Genomic DNA, 12,365 nt, shown 5'->3' with positions numbered 1-12,365 from the left:
AAAACCGTATAAAGTGAATCATTTCGGAAATAATCGTTTAGAAAGAAAGAAAAAAGGTTTTTCCTTCCAACTTTTGAAACATCTGTCCAAAAAATATGAAAAAAAAACATGAAAATAGTGCTTAAAATACTCAATCAAATAAAATTAAAATAAACTTGATCAGTTCAGCCGTTTATGAGTTATCGCTAAAAGTCTTCCCTTCTTATTTTGATTAAAAGCCTGGCAATCCTCATTTGTGACCGGATTTTCGCAGGCAAGCCTATGCCATTGTATTTGCAATAAAATTACCATCATTTTGATGTATAATTCAAGCGTCAGACAGATGAGTACAATTATTGATATAAAATCACCTCTTTAAACACGGCAACCACATAATAGTGACCGGGAAAAGATAGGCAAGCTAGATGATTTATGTTGTACAAGTTGTATACTTTCCATTGAAACTTATTTCGATCGTCCGACAAATCGGTGAAATTTGCCGAAAAAAATTGTTGTCCAAAAATTTATTAAAAATAGCCTTGACCATATTTCTTTAGGCAACCCTATTTATTTATGTCCTGGAACATATTTTCTTTCATATTTTCATAGTTTCAGCCGTCAGACAAATTGGTGAAGGTCGACCATATATGTGGGATCTTAGACCATATCTATGGCTCCTCTTCACGTTGGGCCAACGCCAACGCCAACGAGGGACGCAGCCATGCGGTAGAATGAGATAGCAATATCACTTGCTCCCTCTAACGCATAAATGCGTCCCTCGTTGGCGTTGGCGTTGGCCCAACGTGAAGAGACGCCATAAGGCCCCGTTCGCACGGCAGCTTTTTGGACGCGCGTTACAAAAGCGCTTGAATCTGTCTGCACTCTAAATTCGATTTAACGACCAAGGCTTAAAGTCGAAAATCCAACAACGTTTGATAAAAAGCGCCACCGCTGTCGTGTGAATACATACATGGTTATCCATTTGTGTCATTCAAACGCTTTTCTTACGCGCATTGAAAAAGCTGCCTTGCGTACGGGGCCTAAGATTATCATGAGGTTGTATGTATACCTACCTAGTATTTTTGACGGATTTAGTTTTTCAACTTTTTCATGCTCGAAGTTGCTTGTCAACTCTGAAGGCTCCTCTTCACGTTGGGCCAACTCCAACGCCAACGAGGGACGCAGCCATGCGGTTGAATGAGATAGCAATATCACTTGCTCCCTCTAACGCATAAATGCGTCCCTCGTTGGCGTTGGCGTTGGCCCAACGTGAAGAAGAGCCATGACGTATATTAAATTGTCAACTATTTTGGTGCACTTTTGGTGTTTGAAAGAAACAATACCTAATATTTAAATTGTTCAGACAAGAGGAAGAATATACCTCAATATGTTATGGAATATGAATAATATTATGTTATGCAAGATGTAAAAACAACTGTTTAGCGGAATATCAGTTTACGAAATGGTTTGTACAAATTACAGAGAAATTCATTAATTAATAAGGTCATTGGAAATTCATAATAATTTGTTTCTACTAGAAATGTGCCTTCAACAAACGTTTTAGATAAACGGTACGCCTGTATTATATAAACGTTCTTGACTTCGGTTGGCCGAAATGGGACTCTTAGGATTTTTCTTCATTTTACCTCCAAGATGAGGTTGATCGTTAGTGCTGGAAAGCTGTAATTTGGTATGGATATATAAATCAATCAACCCGACAAGGGTTTTCGTCAGCCCACAGACCAGGGTGGGGCAACTGCCCCACCTTGCCCCACCGTGGGTACGGTGGGTAAATAAAATCTCTAATCTCTAAAAAATATATCTAAGGTAGAAACTTTATAACTTCTACATTACCTATAGCCCAGAGGCCTTTAATAACAGTCCAAACTCCAAGGTCCCAGAGCTCCCAGACATTACTTATTTCCTCGTGAATAAAATGTATGGGACAAATTAGTATTAGTATCTAAACTTAAAACTTGAAACCGCCTAGGGCTGCGTGGTACGGTGCTCTGAACACCGTAGTCTTGACTTCGTGCTTGGCCAATGATTTAGTAAGTATTTGTTGTTATAGCGGCAACAGAAATACATCATCTGTGAAAATTTCAACTGCCTAGCTATCACGGTTCATGAAATACAGCCTGGTGACAGACGGACGGACGGACGGACAGCGGAGTCTTAGTAATAGGGTCCCGTTTTTTACCCTTTGGGTACGGAACCCTAAAAAGTTTAGAGAAACTAACAAATCTTGGGTTATTTCGACTCAGAATCACGAGGACTATTGATTAAAACAAATAAAATAGTCTCCCTCGTCGTTCGTGCAAATTTTGGGTATCATTTTAGCTTCGAGCAACACGGAAGGGAGGCGGCATTCGCACTATTTCCCCTCTGCCGAGGTACAAGATTAGCGCGTCAATCTAATCTAGCGCGGGTAATAAAACTAGTTGCTCTTGGATTTTTCACTAGACCGAGTCCAGACGCGCGCGTGAACACTGCTGCACAAAAATGCCTGTTTGCTCGGTTTTTTTGTTATAAAAAGAGGTCGGGGACATCAAATTTACAAAAACAAAGAGTTACATTTCACTTGTAATATTTTTTTTTACATATCATACGTTTAATTACATTCAAACACAATTATTATATTTTAGTCTCATGTAATTGTTGGATTTATCGATTTTGCTCGCTCAGTACAAATTGCGGATCGGTCGAGCGACAAATCCGACTTCTCATCTCTCAGAATACAATAACATACTTCAACGAAAATGTGTTAGTGTGCGTGTTGTGACACTTGTCACTCGTCCGTACACAAAAAGAGATCGAGGTTTGCAAGATTTGTCTTTGACGTGTGTCATTTTCTATGTATTTGTGTCGTCATTACAGATTGGATTTTGTATGTAAGTGTGTGAGAAGTGCGACTGTGTGCACCTTTCCCCCCGCGAAAAATGGCAGAAAGATTTGTACGGTGAGATATCGCTTGGGCCCCTCCCTTCCGATGTGTCGGAAGCCGGTGTTGCTCGAAGCATTTTAGTGACGGTTCATACAAAATGTATCTGAAAATGCGCCACAAAACTGAGAATTTCTTATGGACTCCTTTTTTCCTTTTTAAAAAGATAGTCCTCGTGATTCTGACTAGAAATAACATCTTTATCAGAAAATGTCCACCTACCTAAATGTAAAGACGTGGCTTGGTTGTGTTACAGAAACCGATATCCCCGTGCTTCCGCCGTCGCCGTACAAAGTGGACTCTCCGGACCCGGAGTCGCTCTGGCCCGAGGGTCTCTTTCTACCGCCCCTCAGCGCCTCCCGTTTCGGCTTCGGCCGCAGGACTGACGCCGGTAAGGATAGCTTTGGTACAAAATCTATAACTATTTTTTTTAAGCCTGATTTATAGTGTCTCATTCTTATCGCTTACATTGCTGGGCATCAAAGGGAGGACTCGTTTCCTCCAACTCTACCCTGTCGTTTGTAGTACTTTCCCGCCAATCCGGATAGAATGCTATTTCTTTTTGGTCTGCCTGCATCATCTTTGGTGTTCCGTAACTAAAATTATCTAGTTCATTATTAAATTATGTTTTTTATATAACTTTAATAATAATACAGTGAAACCTGAATAAGTGAGACTTCAAGGGACGAGCAGATTTGTCTCACTTAAAGAGGTATTCCACTTACCCAGGCTCTCAGTTAGCCAGGTACAAATACATTTCTGTCTCATTTACAGAAATTAATTAAATGAAAATTTGTTTATTCTTGTTACTTATCAAAATGTCAGCTTTCGTTTCGATAGTTTTAACTACATAAAGTAACTAAATGAAACTTGAAGTCGTTTAGACACAGTTTAGACACAATTAAGCAAATGCGGAATTTGTGGATAGACTAAGAGTTAGTAAGAATACGGAAATAGATCAATAAAGTCCAAGTTAGAAAGGTCATAGATTGACGTTATATCAGATACAGAGGTAATTCGTATAAAATTGTAAAAAAACAATTAGGAAAATGTAATCTTATAAATACAGTCTCAGTAAAAGAGGAAAAACACACTCTCTGTCTCAATTATAGAGGTAAATGTGACTATAAAATCACAACAACTAATCCCAGTTATAGAGGTCCGTTTTATCTCACTAACAGAGGTAATTCAGTGCTAAAGTGTCGGGACCGCACCATGAGTCCCAGCTATAGAGGTTTCTCACTTATCCAGGTCCCACTTAACCAGGTTTTACTGTATATAGCTTATTAAGTACGCTTAGATACAGATTACGGATCATAGCTCGGCGATCAAAATACCTACCAGAACCCACTTTATTAAAACCTAATTTAATTACTTACACCCCTTACTGCATGTCAGGGATGTTACGGAGCTCCGGTTCCGTTTCCGTTAAGGCGGAACTTCCGTTTGGTATTACACATCCGTTTCTGTTCCGGTTCCGTTATGTTTGAAACGGAAGTTAACCAAGTAACAATTTGTGGTTCTATAGTAGTCGATAGAACGTTTCGGAAATACCACCTATTGGCCTATAAAAGACTTAAGAAGATTGTATAAAGCCGAAATGGCGCATCTTATGTGCCATTCAGTGACATAGTAGTCCTGTAACAGTGTCAGTCGTGGCGTTTAAGGTCTATAAAAGTGATGTAATAATGACTCTTGTGCTAATTTGTTGTCAGTAACGCCATTATAGTGTTAATTTATACTATAGTAGCATTTGAGATTCCATTATAGTGCTTTTTTTATACTATAGTAGTATTAGAAATTCTATTACAGTGCTTTTTTATATTATTGTAGAATTCATAGTTCCTTTACTACGCAATTTGCTATCAAGTTTTCCATCAAGTATTGTGAGTGGTTTTGTTGTGTGTTTACTTCACAAAAACGGTACTAAATAAAATGGTGATAAGTAAACACTTTATTAACATGCTTCATTTAGATGTCGAATAATTCGGTCCTTAGTGCAAAAAGTATATGCGACGGAAGTTTCACCGTTAGAATAGTATAAGGTTAATGAGGAATTTTAAATGCGCCCTCGATTTGTTTATATTTTTAATAAAATAATTTTATAAAATAATATGATATTCACCATAGTTACTACTTTACAGCCAAGAAGTAAATCCGACGCTTTTATAGGCTAACTATAGAACTTACGGTGAAGTATTCACCGCCATCATGAATAAAATTAGGGTTCCAAAAGAATTTTGCTGTGACCCAGTTACACCTACAAACTCTTTAGAAAGACATAGGATTTTTATTAAATTTAGATGTAGTCATTATTACTGTTGCTTTCTTTTTCAGTGTAATTGGTAAAAAATATGCTAATAATGGATGTCGATAAATATTAAATATCTAAACCGTCACGATTTTATGGTTGTATTAAATCATTGCTTGATAAATCTGAGCTACAATCACTAATATCACTGGGATCTTTTTTATCAATTCATTAATATAACAAATATTTTAGACGGAACCACATTATGTGGCTTAGGCTTGAACTTATATAAGCAAGATATAAGTAGACATTACAGGTCAAATTTATCATTTACAAGTAGTCGTTTTCTACCTTTATGTATCTAACTCGGTTTATAAAAGACATAAAAACTCAGCTATAACGCTGTTGTCTTTTAAAAGAAAAACCAAAACCACTATACAACGGTTTTGTGATATAAAAGAGAAATTGTGACGTTTACAGCGATGAGATATAATAGGGATTTAAAAACTATAAAAAACGCTTTTTAACGCTCTAAATATGTCCCAAAAACGCTACTATAGAGCAAAACAGTTTTATAATAGTGTTCATATGACTACTAAAGTATTATGTACTATAGCAGTTATCTCTAAAGCCACTATATCCTGAAATCGTTGTATAGTTGGGTTTTTGTCACTGTTAAAACACAAAACTATAGCGGCTAGCAGGGAACCTTAATAGCGCAAACTACTAAAGTATTATGTACTATAATAGCAGTGATCTCTAAAGCCACTATATCCTAAAATCGTTGTATAGTTAGGTTTTTTTCACTGTAAAAACACAAAACTATAGCGGCTTGCAGGGAACATTAATAGCGCAAACTACTAAAGTATTATGTACTATAGCAGTGATCTCTAAAGCCACTATATCCTAAATTAGTTGTATAGTTGGGTTTTTGTCACTGTAAAAACACAAAACTATAGCGGCTTGCAGGGAACCTTAATAGCGCAAACTACTAAAGTATTATGTACTATAGCAGTGATCTCTAAAGCCACTATATCCTAAAATTGTTGTATAGTTGGGTTTTTGTCACTGTAAAAACACAAAACTATAGCGGCTTGCAGGGAACCTTAACAGCGCAAACTACTAAAGTATTATGTACTATAGCAGTGATCTCTAAAGCCACTATATCCTAAAATCGTTGTATAGTTGGGTTTTTGTCACTGTTAAAACACAAAACTATAGCGGCTACAAAGGGAACCTTAATAGCGCAAATTAGTTGCATAAAAGTGATTCCAAATACTATTATACAGTAATATTGCTCTATAGTGGTTATATTTGAACCTGTTATAGTACACGCCTATAACGGCTCTATAAAATGATGAAATAAACCTTTACATCAATTGCTTATAGAATATATTAGCTGTATAAGCCTATAGAGCAAAAAGGTGTTGCCAAACGCTTTTATACGACAGGTGGTCACCTCTGAAACCTTAATACGACGTCTATACAAGCTTTTAGCGATAAACACTAAAATTATAGGACTAAAATGTTACTTGTATAACGGATGTCAATGCTTCGCGCGGCCAGGGGTGCGAATCTGCGAAACTCCTGACTTCGGTCAAACTCGGCTCCGCTCGGCTCAGCATTGCTCCGAGCAATTATTAGGGTTGGCACCACTTGACTTCCTTTTGCGTGCACGACCACAGATAAGATAATCACTTGATTTTTGACAACCCTAAATAGCCGAAAGGGATAGTGCCATATATTAGAAAGAGACATCATGATTCGACCCTGAACCGCTGTCAAACTTCGTTTTTGTAGGAAGTTTCCTTTCTGTACGATAGTACTATTAATTATTCTGTGGCGCGGCGGTGGCGTACATCAAAAACAAACAGGTTCATACCAGTCATTCGCTCATCGCCCCGCTTGCCACGTGCTACGCTAATTTGTTGTTTGTTTGTATACTTTATTTATTCGTGTTATTAAAATTAAAATCGTGTGTGTGTTGTTGTGTACTGACTACTGACTGTGTGTAGTGTGTGTGGTGAATATTAGTGTGTAAAAAAACGCACAACGAAGCCGAAATCAAGTTCGATTTGGAACTATTTTGATGAAGTTAGTGGGGACACGACTAAGTGTAAACTTTTTCTGAAGGTTTATTAGAGAAAGGGGAAAACGACTACATCGTTAAAAAGTCAGGCTCCGATTCTGGTTCCGGTTCCGTTTTCGGTTCCGTTTCCGTTTTCGGTTCCGTTAAACTAAATTGAAAACATCTGTTTCCGTTTTCGGTTCCGATAAAACCACATCCGTTACATCCCTGCTGCATGTAATAAAAAATGTTTGTTTAAATTTGAGCTTTAATAGCTGTCTATAGAGTTGAATATCATATCCGCCATATATGGCTCTGTATGCGGTAAGGGGTTAGTTCGATTCGACACCTAATCATTTATTAGTCCAATAATACCTATAAATGGGCACTTTTCACCACCAGAAGGCCTAGCCAAGATGCCAATCGTTTGCGCAGTAGCGAACGAAATAGCAGGAGATCTAAGGTCCCGTTTTCTAAGGGGACCTTGCATTTTGGAGACAAAGCAAACCGCTTGGAACAGGTGTTCTTGGGGGTGACCTGAGCTGATTAAGCCCGGTTGCCAAGAGGTTCCCCCCAGTAGGTGGGCAGGGGAGGGGGGGTAAAAGTGCCTCGGGCGCGCCTCATTCTAAGCTTTATATCTGCATACATCTCGCAACTATATCAAGTTTGGTGTCATTTTCGTATAATTCGAGGATGAAGAATTCATTTCTGTGACTAAATTTTCACTCACCCATACAAAAAAATCGAAAAATTCAAAATTCAAAAAAAATCTTTAGATTTTTTTTTTCGAAAATCCTCTACAAAATGTATACTATGAGGATTTGCTCTAGAAAAAAAATACCTGTGAATATATATATATATATGTTCTCCTACTATACAGAATAGTAAACTTGTCTAACATTTTTATTTATAACTCTGTTAAAAAAAATGTTTTGTGTCGCGCGGCGTACTTGCATTGTAAGAGTGGTATGCAACGTTTAGGATTTTTAAGTATGTTTAGATGATTTCTGATAAGTTGTTATTCTTCTGGTGGTAGATTACATTAATAAATTACTTCTGGACGTGATATATATACAAATATAAATGAAATATATAAATAAAGATGTTGGGAAAACTTTCGCTAATAGAGTTAAGTATTATAAATGTGATAAAATTAACATAGGAGATGTTTGACAAAAAATGCGGGTTAAAATAAGATATTATATTGTTCGTAATTGCCATTATATGCCCATGGGACTGTGCATTTTAGGTTTTTTTTAACGCAGTTGCACCTCCCTGCGTATTTTGTTTTGCAGCGGCAACGAATAAGCTATAAACAAGCAGCAGCCGCCGCAGGTAGGCTTGTCCATATGGGCTCCCAATAACCTTGTTGTTTGGACCAGCCCCAGTCAGCAGGGCATGCTGGTGGCTGTTGCTGAGGGGCTATAATCTGTCCCCAAACATAGACCAAATCGCGCCGTGCGCCAAAAACCGCCGTGTCGCCGAAATAATTTTCAACCAGGTTGACAAGGTGCAGAAAACCCTATAGGAAAAGCAAACCGCTCTATGTGCGTTCCTTGATGTTGAAGGTGCTTTCGACAATACGCCCACAGAGACCATACTCAATGGTATGAAATCAAAGGGAGTAGACGAAACCACCAGATGGGTACATAGCATGCTCTCAAACAGAGTAGCCACTCTGACCATCAATACTATATATAGAGCATGAATTTTATACCACTAAAGGGTGCCTACAAGGAGGCGTTTTATCCCCACTATTAAGGACCCTAGCAGTGGACCAACTTCTTGCAATCATGTCAGGCCAAGACTTTGATACACAAGGATATGGCGACGACCTTGTAGTCATCGTCAAAGGCCCTTGCCTCAACACAATATCCAACCTAATGCAAGGAGCTCTAAACACAATATTGAAATGGTGTAGAGAAAATGACTTGTCCATTAATCCGAGCAAGACTGTAATAGCCATTTAACCATTCACAAGCAAAAGGAAGCTCGATAAACTCACAAAACCAAGACTTAATGGACAAATAATACCGTTTTCGGCAGAGGTCAAGTATTATCACCTTGACGAGGTGACTAGGGGTCACCTTTGACCAAAAGTTAACTTGGAACCCTCACCTGAGAAACATTATACAAAAAGTGAAAATGGCCATGTGGTCATGCTGTCGAATGGCAGGAGCAAGATGGGGCTTAAGATCCAAATTGCTATGTGGTTATACACAGCGGTAGTGAGGCCAATTGTCACCTACGCCTCCGCAGTCTGGTGTAACAAAACCAGCCAAAAGACAGCAATAGACACTCTAAACAGCCTGCAACGCACGGCTTGTTTAACAGTAACAGGCGCCTACCTCTCGACACCGGGAGCGGCCCTAGATGCACTGCTGGACATCATACCACTCCACTTGCAGGTGCAAAAGGAGGCCAAGCAGTGCGTCTACAGAATATGCACGCTAAACAGGCCAAAATGGCGCTCTCAGGCATTAACCAATCTTCTCCATGCCCACTGATGACGCTCACACCGAATGTCATCTCACCAAACTGTACACAGTAGAAATACCTCCTAGAGACAAATGGATCAACAACCAAATGAACGTCGAAGAGGGAAGCCACTTCTGGTATACAGATGCTTCCAAGAAAGGCAATGATGTAGGATGTGGGATCTATGGTGAGAGATCTAAGCTCAGAGCTAGCGTCAGCATGGGCACATTGGCCTCAATCTTCCAGGCAGAAGTCTTCGCCGTCAACAAATGTGCGGAGATCAACCTGGATAGAAACCTAAGACACCAGCTTATCTACATCAACTCAGACAGCCAGGCTGCTCCGCTGGCACTAGAATCCCTTGAGTCAAACTCAAAACTAGTCCAGAACTGTAAAACAAACCTAAATGCACTGGCTTACTCCAACAAAGTTACACTTAGATGGGTACCAGGGCACTCCGACATTAACGGAAACGAAGAAGCGGACGAACTTGCTAGAAAGGGCGCAGACACACCCCTGGTCGGCCCAGAACCCTTCTGTGGAAGCACAAAACGAGATGCATATTCTCTGCCCAGCAACTTAGAAAAAACGAGAGCAATCGATTGGTGGAAGTTCGTTAAAGGACAAGAACACTCGAAAGCTGTGATCAAAGGGTTCAACAGCAAAACTGCTAAGGAGCTTTTAAGACTCAAAAGGCACAAAACCTGCGCGGTGACCAGAATACTGACTGGATACTGCAAGTTGAACAAACATATATGTTTCAAATTGGCAAGAAACAAGATGCGACATGCAGGTTCTGTCAGGAGTCAGAGGAGACTGCAATGCACATTCTCTGTTCTTGTGGACTACTAATGTCAAAAAGAAGTACCTACCTAGGGCGACACGTAGTGCAACCCTATGCAACTTTCTGGATGCAACGGGCATTAGTAATGAACTTTAAGGGCCGTCACAATAGATCAATGCTGGTCAATGCGACACTCAAAGGCCCACAACACCACAATAATAATAATAATGTCCCGCGGGGGCAGCTTGTGGCGAGCTGACGGTGAGTGACGACACCGCGGACCCCTATTCCAGAGGGCCCTGTCATCTGGCCCTCGCCTCTGTGCTTGCCTTGATTGGCCGGCCAGAATGGAGTCGCAAGAGCGGGACCTATGCTCCAGGTTGGAAGTGTAAAATGTCATAACGCCGGCGGCCTGCTGAACGGATTACCGGGATCTGGCTACCGCAGACTCACCTCTCGACAACCTCACAGCCACTCCAAAGTGTTGCCCTGTTGTCGCACTGTGCGTGCGGCCATTGCGGGGCCCACTCAATGAGTTGGCGAGTCACCACCTGTCATTTACAATTTTGAGACTGATTGTCACGGCAGGTGTCCGCTAGTCTCTCCCATAGCCCATTATCCAGTCCATCCAACTTTCAAATCTATAGCCCATGACCTTAGTTCCCATCGCAGCACAAAAGTGCTGCACTGTAATAGTCTTTGCACCTGGCGGGGACCATCTCCGGATGTATCACATTGTACGTTCGGGGATAGTATCCACCACATGTATCCCTCGCTTTTAGATTAACGTGCCTTAAAGGGCCTCTGCGCTGTTGGATTCGTCCCCATGTACGCCTCCCAAAGGTCCGGGACCCCATGGTCCCGAGATATGGAAAAGACATGCAAATAATAATGTTAATTTTATCACATTTATAATACTTAACCTCTGTTGGCGAAAGTTTTCCCGACATCTTTATTTATATATTTAATTTATATTTGTATATATATCACTTCCAGAAGTAATTTAATGATGTAACAACCAGAAGAATAACAACTTATCAGAAATCATCTAAACATACTTAAAAATCCTAAACACTGAATACCGCTCTTACAATGCAGGTACGCCGCGCGACACAAAACATTTTTTTTTAACAGAGTTATGAAAAAAAATGTTTGACAAGTTTACTATTCTGTATAGTAGGATAACTGGGCTATTCACAGGTATTTTTTTTCTAGAGCAAATCCTCATAGATTAAATTTTTTAGGGGATTTAGATTTAGATTTTTTTAGAATTTCGAATTTTTTGTATGGATGAGTGAAAATTTAGTCACAGAACTGAATTCTTCATCCTCGAATTACACGAAAAAGACACCAAACTTGATATAGTTGCGAGATGTATGCAGATATAAAGTTTAGAGTGAGGCGCGCCGGAGGCACTTTTATCCCCCCTCCCCTGCCCACCTGTTGGGGGGAACCTCTTGGCAACCGGGCTTAATCAGCTCAGATCACCCCCAGGAACACCTGTTCCAAGCCAAGTTTGCTTTGTCTCCAAAATGCAAGGTGGTGGACCTTAGATCTCCTGCTAAAAGGCTAATTCTCTCTGTCGCACTTATATGGAAGAGTAAAGTGATAGAGACATTGCCGTTTCGTTCGCTATACGACGCCAACGATGGCATGATGCCTGACTAGGCCCTCAGGTAACTTAACCTAGTGATTAAAATTGAAACAACCCACTGATCTGCTTTAAACAGTTAAATTAATTTTCCTTTTACGACTTATCGTGAGGACGATAATAGCGTGCAACTTGAATCGCCGCCATTGTTCTATTGCTAGCGACACAGACTACAGCAGCTATTATTTCCGTATTTTAAGCGTGTCGCACGGG

The 12,365-nt window shown here is 39.9% G+C and overlaps 1 protein-coding gene and 1 long non-coding RNA gene across 2 annotated transcripts in view; both read left to right on the top strand.

Annotated features, from left to right (window-relative positions):
• LOC134789394 (uncharacterized) overlaps nucleotides 1-12,365 on the top strand; it is a 485,188-nt gene that overhangs the window by 312,105 nt on the left and 160,718 nt on the right. The gene's annotated exons all lie outside the window — the stretch shown is intronic.
• The window catches only part of LOC134806705 (uncharacterized), a 61,143-nt gene that overhangs the window by 48,247 nt on the left and 531 nt on the right, over nucleotides 1-12,365 (top strand). Inside the window, exon 3 of the mRNA XM_063780029.1 lies at nucleotides 3,177-3,311. Coding sequence (XP_063636099.1) covers nucleotides 3,177-3,311 — 135 coding nt within the window. The remainder of the gene's footprint in view (nucleotides 1-3,176; nucleotides 3,312-12,365) is intronic.

This window comes from Cydia splendana, chromosome 3 (genome assembly GCF_910591565.1).
Source record: "Cydia splendana chromosome 3, ilCydSple1.2, whole genome shotgun sequence".
NCBI lineage: Eukaryota > Metazoa > Arthropoda > Insecta > Lepidoptera > Tortricidae > Cydia > Cydia splendana.
Note: the sequence above shows the minus strand (reverse complement) of the source record. Positions and strands in the feature narration are given on the sequence as shown.